Source organism: Psammomys obesus, unplaced genomic scaffold (assembly GCF_907164565.1).
Source record: "Psammomys obesus unplaced genomic scaffold, mPsaObe1.curated_primary_1811, whole genome shotgun sequence".
In the NCBI taxonomy this organism is placed as follows: Eukaryota; Metazoa; Chordata; class Mammalia; order Rodentia; family Muridae; genus Psammomys; species Psammomys obesus.
Window position 1 is genome coordinate 6,239,253 of NW_026585742.1, and position 13,823 is coordinate 6,253,075.

Genomic DNA, 13,823 nt, shown 5'->3' on the forward strand with positions numbered 1-13,823 from the left:
ACAGACATTCCTGGGAATGCTGCTGTGGGTCCAGTGCCCTGCCCGCCTCCATCTGACCAGATAGGAGTGGTGAGCGGCGTTGCCAGGAAAGGGGGGGGGTGCCTAGTGTAGGCGTCAGTGTTACAGACTCACTCAGCTTTTAAATGTTCAGGTTTGGGGGAATCGTTGAACTCCTCAGTACCAACGAGAAGACAAACCTGAATTTTATCTCTAGTGCCCAGGGATAGATTCAGGACAGACTAGGTGACAGTTGGCCTGAATCTTAAGCTCAGGTAAGTGTTCCATACAGCAGGGATAGCTACAGTATTCTGTCATTGTTTTACGTAAAGCCAGGTGAATGACATTGTTACTGTAGTCTGAAATAATTCCTGCCATTTCCTGGTTTCCCTTGGCCTAGAATGGGATGTCAGACCCTTTGTGTTTCAGGCCTCTGTTAATAAAGGCACCATAAATGATATTGTTGGAGTAGCTTGCAGGGCAGTATGAGGATTGCATCACCATGCTGGCCTCGCCTTCTATGGACAATGCCTGGCTGCACTTAAAATAGCAAGATGTAGGGCAGGCCAGTTCTTTGCTTTCTCGTCCTCAGGGGAGGGCTGGGCTGTGCGGTCACTGCTGCAGTGAGCATGCTATGTGGTTAGAGCAGCGCAGGTCATGGGAGTCTGGTGTTGGAAAGCACAGAACGCTGCCATTGGGAAGTACCTTTAGCCCTGGCTCGTACACATCCTGTCACCTGGGCTCAGGGAACCAGGAGGTGGGTTTAGAGACACTCTAAAGACAGGTCCTGCAGAGCCTTGTGGGGAAGAGGATAGGCTGTGAGACTCTTATTTTGAGGGGTGGGTGCTGTTGGGGGATTAGGGAAGGAAGGTGGAAGCAAGGGAGGCACCTTTAACATTTCAACCACATTTGCTACCAGCTCTAGCTGGACTCAGGATGGCTGAGCAGTGAAGCCCTCTGAGACCCAGCAGGGTTTGAGGAACAGAGACTATTCCGGGGGAAGAGAACACTCACGGGAACTTCTGTTGTCTTCCTTCTGTGCTAGCCACAGAGATGGTGGGCTGTTGCTGCTATTCCCGCTGCTGCTGCTCTTGATGGAGCTGCTGCTGTTTCGTGCCTCTGCTGCCGTTGGTCGTTCTTACTCTTCCACTTTCTCCTCCTTCTGCTGCTACGTTTGTTGTTGTTCTGAGAAGGTCTCAGTGTAGCTCAAGCTAGCCCTCAATTATAGCCAAGGATGACATTAAGCTCCAAATCCTTCCAAGCTGTAGGCTCTTCAGTGTCTACCACCATGCCTGGTTCAGAAATGGTATAAAGACAGGACAATGAAGAATTCTTGTTGTTAGCCCAGGATGGTCCTGAACTTAAGATCCTCCTCCTCTTCCTCTTCAGTCGGAGCTCTGGGATCTTAAAATCAAGGCCAGCCTGGGACTCAGAGTGAAACCATATTTCACAGTATTTTTATTTGTTTTTTTTTTTTGTTTGTTTGTTTGTTTGTTTTCCTCTCAGTATGTGCATGTAACTTTTTCAAGTGGACACTAAGTGGTTAGGGCATTGATACTTATTAAGCAGACCTAATTATTATCGGAAGCTTTAGTTCTTTATTTTGATTTAGGGACACCATGAAATATTGCTAAGTCAGTGTGAGTGGTCTGATTCACATTCATTTGGAGTGCCCTTGGACCACACTGGTAAAGACGATTTCAGTGTATTTTGCATTGGTGTGGGTCAAGGGGAAAAATAAAATAAAATAAAAATAAAACAACAAAAAGCACCAAGTGACAATCCCTTACAGAAGAAGCTGAGATGGACCACTGGCTCCCTCACAGCTTTCACCTTCCTTTGTAGCTGTGTGCTGTTTGCGTGCTGTCTAAACACACCTTCTTTTGTTTTCTTCTTTCAGAGAGTGGGTTAATCGAGCTCCATCCATTCATTTTCTGAGAGTGTTAATTTGTCTGAGGCTGCTAATGAGGGATCCATGTTATCAGGTTGGTTGGAAAAAGTAAAAAAAACTTTCATTCACTTGTAACAAGAATTAAAACACAGTGGGCTTTTCTTCGAAATTAATGTTTTATTGACAAGTCAAGGCCGTCCAAATGTGGTAAACAGCTCACCTGGCATTTAAAAAGAAGATTAGGAGGAAGTGATTTGCATGCCAGTACCTCTCCTTGCTTATACTTAATCTGGAAGGTTCAGTGACTGAGTTCTGGTCTATGTGTTCACTATTATCCAAACTTCGAAGCCATTTCAAGTTCAAGGGCGTACACAGTAGGCCACACGCTGAAGCATGTTTAAAGTCACGAGGCTCACTAGCGCAGAGTCAGCAGTGACAAGATGGGAGCTTGCTGTGTGACTCCAGAGGCAATACTTAGGAACAGCAGGGCTGTAGCCTGTTAGCTGCCAGGAACCATCCCTTCCTAGCTTCTAGATGGTAACTCTGCCCAGGAGAGTGTAGGGCCTCCCTTCTGTTGGTGTTAGGGGAGGGACCTGTAGCGAGAATCTTCCCCTTTTATCACTAGTTGGATGTGTTGCTTCTAGTTTATAATGTGCCCACAAATCAATGGGGATCTCCTTCAACGGGGATCTCCTTCAACGGGGACCTCTTTCAACGGGGACCTCCTTCAACGGGGATCTCCTTCAATGGGGACCTCCTTCAACAGGGATCTTATTCAGTAGGTGGGAACAAACCCTTGATTGTACGTTTCTTTTTACACATTATTTTTCTTTATGTGCATGTGCATGTGTCTGTTTTGGGTATATGTTACATGTCTGCCTGTGCCTAAAAGAGGGGGTTGGATCTGTGGAAGTGAAGCTGCAGGTGGTGTGAGCTACCTGGTGAGGGGTGCTGAGAACCAGACTTGGGTCCTCTGCAAGAGCAGCAAGTGTTCCCAAGCACTGAGCCATCTCCTCATCTCAATTCTGCATTTCTAAAACAATTCCAGGAGATGTCAAGGCTGCTGGGCCGTAGTTTGTCTTGAAGAGCAAGGGCTTAGTGTGCTAGTAGTGAGACTTTAAAGAATGGACTACGCCGGGAATCTAGGCTATAAGCTTACTCTTTCTAGCCTAGCTTAGAGCTAAGGAAGAAGCTGCAGAGTGCTGCTGTTTGCCAAGTTTACTGTGTTTCTGAAGCACCCAGAGGTGTTTCTGATCAGTAGTTCTGTGGGTAAGCAACGAGAGTGTCAGCTCCTCAGAAATGAGGCTGCTGGCTGGGCTGGCACAAAGTGAGCCACCTCACAGCTACTTCTGTTCAAAGTGTTAATATCTCAAGCATGACTGTTATTTGGACACACTGTTTTTTGTTTTTTGTTTTTTCTTCTTTCAAAGGATCTTATTTTATGCTGAGTCCTTATATGCTACTGGGAAGCTCACGCCACCCAGACTCTTATCATAGATAAAGTTTTATTGGTAGATTCCTATTTAATGCAGAATGTTCCATTTCATTTCCCCACTCATCATGTTTCCCAAAAGCAGCACTAAAACAAAATGTGTCTCATCCTTATTGGAGTGTTCTGGGGCCCTTGGTCACTGTCTATCTTCTGTTTAGAGTCTGCACAACCTTCCCTACATATATTCTAAACCAGCCTTGTGCTGTTACAGCCAACTGCAACCGCCAAGCATTGTGTCCTGGTTTTCCACAGTCCTGCTACTTAGAGCTGGGTGAACCATGCTTTTCAGGGCTGCTTCTGCCAAGCAGTGTGAGCGGCATATAGAAGGAAGAACATGAGTTTGGTTTTTCCTTCAGGACAAAGTGTATTGATTGCTCCCACTTCATCAATGTTAGCTGCTTGTTTCCTCTCTGATAAGTCTCAGTTTGGATAAAAACACCAAGTGCAGAATGTTAAAGAGTATTTGAGGAGGAACAGCCAGTTCTCAGACTTGTAAGACATTAGCAAGTTTTACCTCAGAATACCTTGTTTGCTAAGAAAATTGGTCACTGCTGATCTGCTTTTAAAGCAAGGCCATTGTCAATGCTATCTCTGATTGATTGGCAGAAGGTAAATTATACTCCTCTTTAAAGCAAGGAATGCAGTGACTACTTTGTTTATATTTTGATACAAGTGTCCCTGCTTGACAGTCTTTCCATAGAAGGGGATTCTCCCAGAGCCTCTGCTCCTGGCATGCCTCCCACACAGAAGACTGTGTGCTCTGCCAGTTGTATAACCCTTGGGCTTGCCAAGAATTCTTGGCCAAACTCGCAAGGCCATGCTAGGGATTACTACAGCGTCCTCCAGTGAACGTCAGCAAGCCGTTGTCACCACTGCCCTTTCCTCTGCCCTCACCAAGCCAGTGTGCAGCTCTAGACTGCCGATCTAAACCATCCCCACTTTTCTTGCCCCGTCATTGTCCTTCCTGCCCTTGTCCTCAGAAACTCACATCGTGAGGTTTACAGATGAGCCACAAATCGCATCGCTGACAGCGTTCTTATTTTCTTAGTTCTTTGACACATTTGGATCATTGTGCAACTTTTCCCCCTTCTTTCAGGAGTAATGTTCCTTCTTCTGGCCAGGTTTTATTCATCTTTTACCTGTCCTTTTTCTTATGGTGCTTCTCCTTTTGTTTCTCCTTATCACAAAATTATCTTTTCTCTTTTTTGCTTTCATTAATTTTTTCTTGCTTTTTTGTTTTTTTCTATATCAGAATTTCACTATGTAGCTTAGACTGGCCTCTAACTGAGAACCTTCTTGAGGTCTGGAGCCCTGGGCGTAGAGGAATGCACTGTATAATACCTGGATCCCAGAAAGCACCCCTTTCTTGGGCTGGCTGTCCAGGTCGTCTAACCTTTATGACTTACTTTTTCTTTTAAATGTTTAAAAATTTTGTTTCAATTGATTTACTATGTATGGAGGTAGGGAGGGTATGTAACAGAGCACATGTAGAAATCACAAGAAAGCTGATGGGAAGTATCTCTCATCCACTCTTTAGGCCCCTGGAATGGTACTCGGTCATCAGGCTTAGCAGCAGGTCCATTCATCTGCCGAGACTCTCCTGCCAGTCCCCATGACGTCACTTCTTAAAGGCTATCTTCCCAGCTTACTTGCTCCCATCAAGTTGATGTTCCACATGACTTACACACTGAACTTAGGGCAGCAATTTTGCTCTGGAAGCCAGTTAGCCGGCCAGTCATGTGCAGCCAGGCCTCCTTTTGACTGAGATGGCTTACAGACATGCCTGTTAGCAATGAGGAGGCTTAGGTACAGGTGTAATGGAGCTTCCAAACACGAGAAAGATAGACAAGAACAGAGAAACCATTTTTAGAGCTAGAGTTTTTAGAATATTTTTGTGATTAGAGTATTTAAGTCAGATTTTAAGTACAGACCTGGTCCGCCACAGGATTCACCTAAGCTAATGATAGGAATCTCTAACAGTTGGCTTGTGAGAGGCAAGAATAGATCTTAAAAGTCGCTAGGCTGCAGTTGCATTAGAAATTATGGGAAGTCGTGCTGGTAAGAGAGGCTTTCTTGATTGTCCTTGACCATGTGGCAGCAGAGACAGCACCACATTTGCGTGGGCTTTGCTGCTCTCAAGAGTCCTCCCTCTTACCTAGCACCTGAGTGCTAGTTGCTTTGTCCTATTTTTAAATCTTGGCTTCTCCAAAATGTTCTCTCCCTCGTTAATGTCATTGCTTGTAGCCTGAGCTCCTGACTTCACCACCTATCATTTGCTGTTGCTGCTTTTTATCCACGAGCTTCTAATTTTAGCCCTGAGCATTTCCAAAGTCTAACTTTTAAATTTTTTTTAATGATAGGAAGAAGTACAGAGGATGGAAGGCAGGCTACAAAATGGGGTTTTGTTTGTTCGCTGTTTGTTTTTTTAATCTCAAGAAACATAGCTTTTATATTCATTAACTAATTATTTTAAGTATGAACTAAACACTGAGTATTCTATGTTTAGGTTAGAACTTGAAGAAACAATAAAACATCATACAACTTAGTAAAGATGCCACTTGTAAAATATGTACCTCTTGTTCTTCAATATGCTCTATCGCTTTTATTTTTATTAGGAAATACTCCATAAGTTGGGTGGGATTGAAGACCTGGCTCAGGTAAGATTGCTTCAACCATAGCTGGTCCTGCCTTTGCATTCCGGGGGAAGTTCTAGCCACGGACTACACAAGCAGCAGTGGGCTAGGCTAGGGGCCTGGTTCTCTCTAATGCCTCAGATCAGAGGTACGTGAGGTAGCCAAGGGATGACCTCTCCGGCTTGTCTTCGGAAGACATGAAGGGGATCTTCTTGTGCTTGAGCTCAAATCAGGAGCTGCTAATGCTCAAGGCAATGAACAAACTTGTCTGTGTCTGCTGCCTGCTAGGGCAGGAGCAGATCAGGTTGACCCTGAAACATGACACTCACAGTCATTAAGTATTCATAAGTTGAAGATAATGTAAAGAAAGATCTTGATTTTAGGGTTTTTTGCATTGAAAAGAATTTTATAAAAATTATTTAGCTTCATACCTTACAGTATTTTAAATTATACTACAAGGAATGACAAACAGGTGACTAAGACCTATGAAATTTATTTATTTAGTAAACATCTATGGTGTTTACTTATTTTAGTGTTTTATAATCTTTTCAGTATAAAAGCACTCCACCAGCAAACTCTATCCCAGCCTTTATGTGTACTTATATTTTTGTACCTTTTGATATGGACTTTACCATGGAGCTGAGGCTGCTTCAAATGTCTAGTCTTCTTGTCTCAGTTCCTCTAGTAACTAAATAACAGGTATACACACACCCTGCTATTTTATTCATTTATTTATTTTTCTCATTCATCTTTCTATGAGAAATAGTCTCACCGTGTAGCCCAGGCTGGACTAAAGCCCCTAAAAGACTTGCTCCAGCCTCTTGAAGGCTGGGATTAAAGTCCTGTGTCACCAGCAAAAAGTGATTGATGAATAAATTCAGTCTTAAAACTCATTCTGAGCAATTAATAGAAGATTATGCCTAGTGGAAATGTTATGATTTGAATAGGAAATTCTGCTACAGTCACCTCTACTGATCCTTGATATATAACTGGTGGTGCCGTGTGGGAGTCAATGGAAACACTGAGAGGCAGGTACTAGCTGGAAGAAGGAGGTCACTGACTTGCCACGGAAATCTACCTGCTCTGGCCCTTCCTGTTATTCTTTCTGCTGCATGACTTGAGCGTCTTCTCTCTGCTTCATTTCCTTTAAATTGTTTCTCAGTGTTTGTCACAGCTATGAAAACTAAACACAGCTTAAGTCCTGGGAAGGTGATCCATGTTCAGTTTTTAAAAAGAAATTTAGTTGAAGATTTGCCTCACTGAATGAAGTGAATGTCCATATGTTGTAAAGAGTATTATCACTTTATCTTCTGTTCTCTTATTGCATGTGCTTTTCTGAGCCTACTTCTTAGTTATTGAGAGCAAGGAATTATTAGATATCTTTTTTCATTCTTATTAATTTTTATATGTATACTGGTTAAATATAATTTGGGGTATTATAATATATATATATATATATGCTGTGTTACATTTTGCTGCAAGGTAAATCAAAGAACCAAATTACCCCATGTATCTTACACATATTACACCATGAAATTACTCAGTTACAACTCATTCTGAAATTTCTGAGGGTTTTCAGAATTCCTTCAACTTTTGGGCCATTCAGGAAAAACCATGAATCACTAAACCCTGTACCCTGCCCTGAGCACAGCTGGCCCAGGAGTACTGAGCAGTGGTTGGTTTCTGTCTTGCTATCTGGGGCCCATCCTAAGACCTGTACTCTTGTTTCCTGTGTACTTTTGGTGCTAGTTTTCTGACTGGCTGGTTGGGTTGCTCTTTTGTTCAGTACATGGAGATTGTGGCCAACGAGTACCTGGGTGACGCTGAGGAGCAGCACTGTGTGGACAAGCTGGTCAACATGACGTGTAAGCATTGTTGTCAGGCCCACAACTGACCTTGTGGACTTGCTGGAAAAAGGAGTGTGATGTTCTCAGCAGGAGAAGGGACACCTGCTGCTCTTCCTGGTGCGTCAGTCTCCCGGTGTGTGCATCTGTGCCAACTGGTGGATTTGGTAGCACATGTCCTCACACCTCCCCATGGCAGCTTGTTCTTTAGCAAGCACATTTGTTTCAAGAAAGAAGTCTTCCATGCAAGCAACGTCTGGTGAAGAGTTTTACCTTCCACTTTCTGTGAAAATTTCAGGCTTCAGTGTTTTGCCTCTCAAATTTGGGTAGTAATTATAACTAGCTCAGATGATTTGGACCATTCGGAGCATGAAAAGGAACATTTGGAGTCTCACCTGAAGATGGCAGCGCAGATGCTGTGGTGTGGGACTGAGGCATCTTAGTCATTCCTCTGGTTTCTCTGGGAAGCCTGACCAGCTTCTTTCCCCACCTTTTTCTCCTCCCTGTCACCCACCCCCTCTCCACCTTGCAGTCCCTCCATCTCCACCTTCCCCTTTCCTCTCTCTCCCCCACCCCTTCCAGTCTCTCTAGGTGTGGCAAGCCACAGGCTTCCTGGGCTCAGGGTGCCAGTTCAAGCCCATTGTCTTTGTGTGGACAGACTGGTTTCCCATGCTTGCTAGCTGGGAACACACTGGCTCTCAGGGGCAGGGGAAATGCCAGGCACCAGGAAGTGACTTTGTGGGCAGCTCTCTCAGTGCAAGAACCTTTCCAGGTTTTACGTCCTCCCTGGGCTCCCTTCTCTTTGTAAGCTGGGGCATCTATGAACAGAGTCTTTTAAGTACCTACCTTGACCTTGTATAAGAATTAGAAACCTGTTCAACTTTAAATACAAGCGGAGTTTGCTTTTGTGGTGTTTTTTATATTTACTACATTCGATGAACTCCTAGAGTTGAAATATACAGTTGTGTTCTCCATTGTTCCTTTTGTGGGTCTGTGTTCTCATTTTCCCTTTTTCTACTTGCCTATCCCTTCTGAAGACCAGGGGTTCAGAGCCTACTGCCTCTTTTAACCTCTGGACCTCCCTTTGAGTTCTTTCTTTCTTTAATAGATATTTTTCAAAAACTCGCTGCTCTGAAAGACCAAAGAGAATGGGTCACTGCAAGTGGAGCCCACAAGGTGAGTGGCCCCCAAAGAGCTTGAGTCCCACATGACCCTCTATGAGGTCAGTTCACATGCCCAAGAGCAGGGCCTGACACTCAAGCTACATGTCATTATAAGTCATAAAACTGTTCACCCCCTCTAAAATTATGATTTATCTCCTCACTTTGTTATGTTCTTTACCAACTGCCAGCTGAGTACATTACTTAACTTTAATGTTGTAAATGGAATGGAGCTGTTTATTGTTTATTTACAAACATACACATGAAGTTCTGCAAATAGAAGAGCTATGTTTACATATCCACAAAGCCAATCCATCCGGTAGGGTTTTATTAGTTAGGGTTATATAAAATCACCGTTTTCTGTAAGTCACAGGTGGCTGACTACGGCAATTTCATGCAATGCACATTCACGAGGTGGTATAGTATTATAGCCATAGGGATCAAGTGTTCATTTCAAGGGACTGGAGACACGGCTCAAAGAAAGAACATTTGCTCGCCCACTATGCCTTCAGTCCTGGGCTCTGCATTCCCAGCAACACCATATATTCACACATGCACACATGCAAACACACACACGCACACACACACACACACACAGTAGGTGTGTATTCCCCTCAAAATAAATGAATGCACGTTTAGTTGTAGCAGACTATATTTATTCCACCATTTAACAGGCAGATGTATAGCGCTGATTTCAACCACCTGTTAAGCCGCGGTATCTCAGGAAGCCACTGTGCTTATCTGATCACAGCCGCCTGAATTAGGTTATTTACACCGCTTACGGTCTAGGGCAAGGTTGGTGCACAGCACTTTTCCCTTCAACAGATAGTCATTTCACTGCTGTTGCTTAAGGTTTGACAAAAAAGTAACATTGAGTTGTTAAGGTGGCTTGGCAAAATTTTTGAAAATGATGCTTGTTGAATTGAAGTTTGTGAAACACTTTGGATGATGGGGAGGATGAGGAAGGAGTCAGAGAGAGATGACAACTTCAACGTAAGAAAGTATAAAAGGGATCCACATGATGGAAACAGAAACCCATCCCAGCAGTCACGTCACAGACTGCAGCTCCGAGTAGAGCATGCTTGGCGAGAATGCCTTGGGGGTCTGTGTTCTGAAAACTTAGGAGGAGGAGAATTTATATTAATGAGGGTTCAAGAAAGGCATTATTTTCTAAGGAAAACCATGACACATTAAGCAATTTGGTCCTATTTTTGAAAAGGTTATGTTTTTAGTGGTTCATAACCTTTGGGTTGTGACCCCTTTGAGAGTTGAATGGTACTTTTGCAGGGGTCACATATCAGACACTTACATTGTGATTCTTAACAGCAGCAACATTACAGTTATGAAGGGTCAACGAAATAACTTTTTGGTGGGGGTCACTACAACATGGACTGTATTAAAGGGTCGCAGCATTAGGAAGGTTGAGAACCACTGGTTTATAAAGACATTCAATACCACTTTAGTGGGAAACATTAGGAAGAAAACAAATAATTAATTATAAAATTATATATACAGTTCTACTTGTGCACATATATATTTTTAATTGAACAAATGAAAATAATCCAGAAGAAAACAGGAAAAGGTCAGTGTCTGTGCTCTTTAGAAACAGTGCACCATTCAAGAGGCTTCTGTAATTATCTGTTCTCCTCCATTTTCCAGACTTTAGTGAATTTACTTGGTGCCCGAGACACCAATGTCCTGTTGGGTACTCTTCTGGCACTCGCCAGCTTGGCAGAGAGGTGAGTGTATCTCAGGATGCTCTGCAGCGTGGCTGCTATGGCGTTGTGGGTAGGAGCTTGCAAACGCACAAGCCGACATGTTGCCTACTCCGTGAAAACCTGGGGTGGGAGGCACATGGGAAACCACAGATGTTGAAGGATCACCTGCTTAGGAAGCACAGTTTTACATCTAAGTTAGAAAGGGAATTTTCTCTCGCTGACCTACAACGGGCATCCCACTTGCTCTCACATCTCCAACATCTGTTTAGAGGAACATCACTGATGGTCTCCCTTCCTTTGACCATCAGAACTACTACATTTTCATGCCAGTTGAATCTCCCAGACCTTATTTCTTCATTCTTACCTATACAGTTCTCATAACATATAGGACATTTTTAATGGAAACCTGTCCTTGGATAGTGTCATTGTTTTAAATGAAAGAGCTATAAGTATACTTTCACTTCAATGAGCAGATCATTATGTTTTTGTAAACAGCATACAATTTCTTGTTTCCTTGTGGTCTCTTTTCATAGCTCCTTACAAGGTATTTAAGTTATTTCCTATTGCTGTGATAAAACACCATGGCCAAGCCAAATTATAGAAGAGAAAATTTATTTGGGGCTTACAGTTTCAGAGTGTGCATCGTGATGATTATGGTAGGGAGAATGGCAGCAGATAGGCAGGCATGGCACTGGAGTACTAGCTGAGAGCTTCTATCTTGAGAAACAACCATGAGGCAGAGAGAATTAACTGAAGATTGCCTTAGTCTTTTGAAACCTCAACGCCTGTCCCTAGGAACACACCATCTTCAGCAAAGCCATACTTCCCAATTCTTCCCAAACAGTTCTCCTTAGCAGGGGCCAATTATTCAAACACATGGACCTATGAGGGCTCTTCTCATTCACACTACCACATAAAGTATCTGATCACTAGGAAGAACAAATGTAGTAGCCTGGGTTTTTCCTAACTAATAATATTTGTGTATTTGCAGTCCAGAGTGTAGAGAGAAGATCAGTGAACTCAACGTCGTAGAAAACCTACTGATGATTCTGCATGAATATGACTTACTCTCCAAAAGGTAGGGCCTCATCTTTATGAAAATGCTTCTATGGTGGAACATGGAATTGGTATTCATTTAAATCTGTGATCTTGGGCCAAGGTCATTCAAGTTTGGCTCCAGAATAAACTGTCTGATATTCTCTCTCTCTCCCTCTCTCTCTTTCTCTCTCTCTAAAAAGCTGTTTTATTTGTGGTAAAAATACTTTTTATTACATCATTATTTATGTTGTTAGTTGAATATGGTGAATCAGCTTTGCCGTTCTTTCCCATTTAAGGCAATATGAAGAAGCTAGAAGAAAGAGGTACATGGAATCCAATCATACAATCTTGTGATTGCATCATTTTAAATTTTTTTTTTTTTGTTGTATTTGTCTAAATAAAAACTTTATTTAGGGAAGAAACTTTAAGTTGGCTCTATTTTTTTTTTTTTTTTGTAATTTCCAATTAATGTGTGGAATAAGGAAAGTTGCTAAAAGCCGTTGTGTTTAAGGCAAGTGAGATAAGATGACTAAACTGCATTGTGATCACACATTAAAACTGACAACAGAAGCTGAAAAAAAATAGGTTCCTTTCTGCTGAAGCTGTACATTGCTCTACAAGAGGGCTCTGTACAGGCGTTTATTAGGTTTACGTAGGCGTGCACATCTGCATTGTTTGGCCTTTAAATCCAAACTTTTTGAGAAGCCAGGAGTGTAGAAATCCTGAGCACTGGAGATAGGATATTTGCTGCGTATTTTTTAAAATTGTTTTTCAAAGCTGACCTCAACACTGTTGCGTGTTGGTATAGACAAGAATCTATGCTTTCTGACCTAACGATGTGAAGTGTGACCCTGTCACAGTGGAATAAGACCAGATTGCGCAGTGTGAGGTGGGGGCAGGGAGGGAGACCTCCCTGGGTCCTTGTAGGACAGTGGCGCCCTGGAAGGTGCAGTCAACAAGGCTCAGTTAGAAGAGAGATTCCTGATGGGAGTGAAGGGAGACAGAAGAAAATGTCCAGGCACAGTGTGTGCTGCAGCATAGAGTCAGGCCCTGGGTGAGAAGAATGTGCTGGCAGGCACAGCTGGTGTAAAGGACACGAAGTGTTGGAAAGCTAGAACAGTCCACGATAAATCAAAATTGTAGCCAATTCTGATCAGTTTCTACCCTATGTCAGGACATTCCCTGAGCCCTCCTGAGTGCTCATTTTATCTACACAAAACTCAAAATTTCTTCATATTTTACAGATGAAGTAACATAACATGTTTATCCGGGTTTTTAGGATGGGTTTTTCATGGTGAGATGCACTCTGCGCAAACAAAGAGTGTTTCTTGTAGAAAGTTTGAGATGATAAAGTATGCTGCTTACCAAGGAGGATGCTTTCTTCCTTGTTTGAGACCAGGTTGATAAGCCCTCCCTGAGCTGGTCTTGCCCTTACAGTGATTCTTCTGCCTGCTTATAAAGGGCTGGGATTTCAGGCTTGAGCCACTGCTCCTCTTAGAACATGTGTTCTTAACATCAGAGCTGGGAGGGGAGTGGGGCTTGAGATGGAGAGGAGCGTGTAGAAGTCCTATGGGAATAGAATTGCAAAGCAGTGTGGGAATGTGAACCCTGAAGAATGTTGAAGAGAAGGGGAAGAACAAACATTCTGCTCCAGAAAAGGACAGATGTGAAATTACCCTCCAGAAAATGAGCTTTATCAGGAGAGAGGGCTACATAACCACTCGCCATGGTCAGGCTTTGAGGTGGAAGAACAGAAAAAGGCAGCATGATGAGGTTGTGATGTGGGACAGCATTGTAGATGTGATTAGCTTAATGCGAAGGAGACACAGCCACCATGGATGCGAGGTGTATGTGAAGGACTACAAAGGTGGGAGAGAGGCATACATACATACATACATATATGGAGAGATAGATAGATAGATAGATAGATAGATAGATAGATAGATAGATAGATAGAGATAGATGATAGATAGATGATAGATAGAGGTTAGACAGAGATAGATAGATAGATAGATAGATAGATAGATAGATAGATAGATAGATAGATAGA

General features: G+C 42.9%; 1 protein-coding gene across 1 annotated transcript in view; it reads left to right on the forward strand.

Annotated features, from left to right (window-relative positions):
- The window catches only part of Nek10 (NIMA related kinase 10), a 187,847-nt gene that overhangs the window by 28,474 nt on the left and 145,550 nt on the right, over positions 1-13,823 (forward strand). The window contains exons 6-11 of the mRNA XM_055599067.1: positions 1,898-1,982; positions 5,996-6,037; positions 7,800-7,878; positions 8,966-9,033; positions 10,677-10,756; positions 11,727-11,813. Coding sequence (XP_055455042.1) covers positions 1,898-1,982; positions 5,996-6,037; positions 7,800-7,878; positions 8,966-9,033; positions 10,677-10,756; positions 11,727-11,813 — 441 coding nt within the window. The remainder of the gene's footprint in view (positions 1-1,897; positions 1,983-5,995; positions 6,038-7,799; positions 7,879-8,965; positions 9,034-10,676; positions 10,757-11,726; positions 11,814-13,823) is intronic.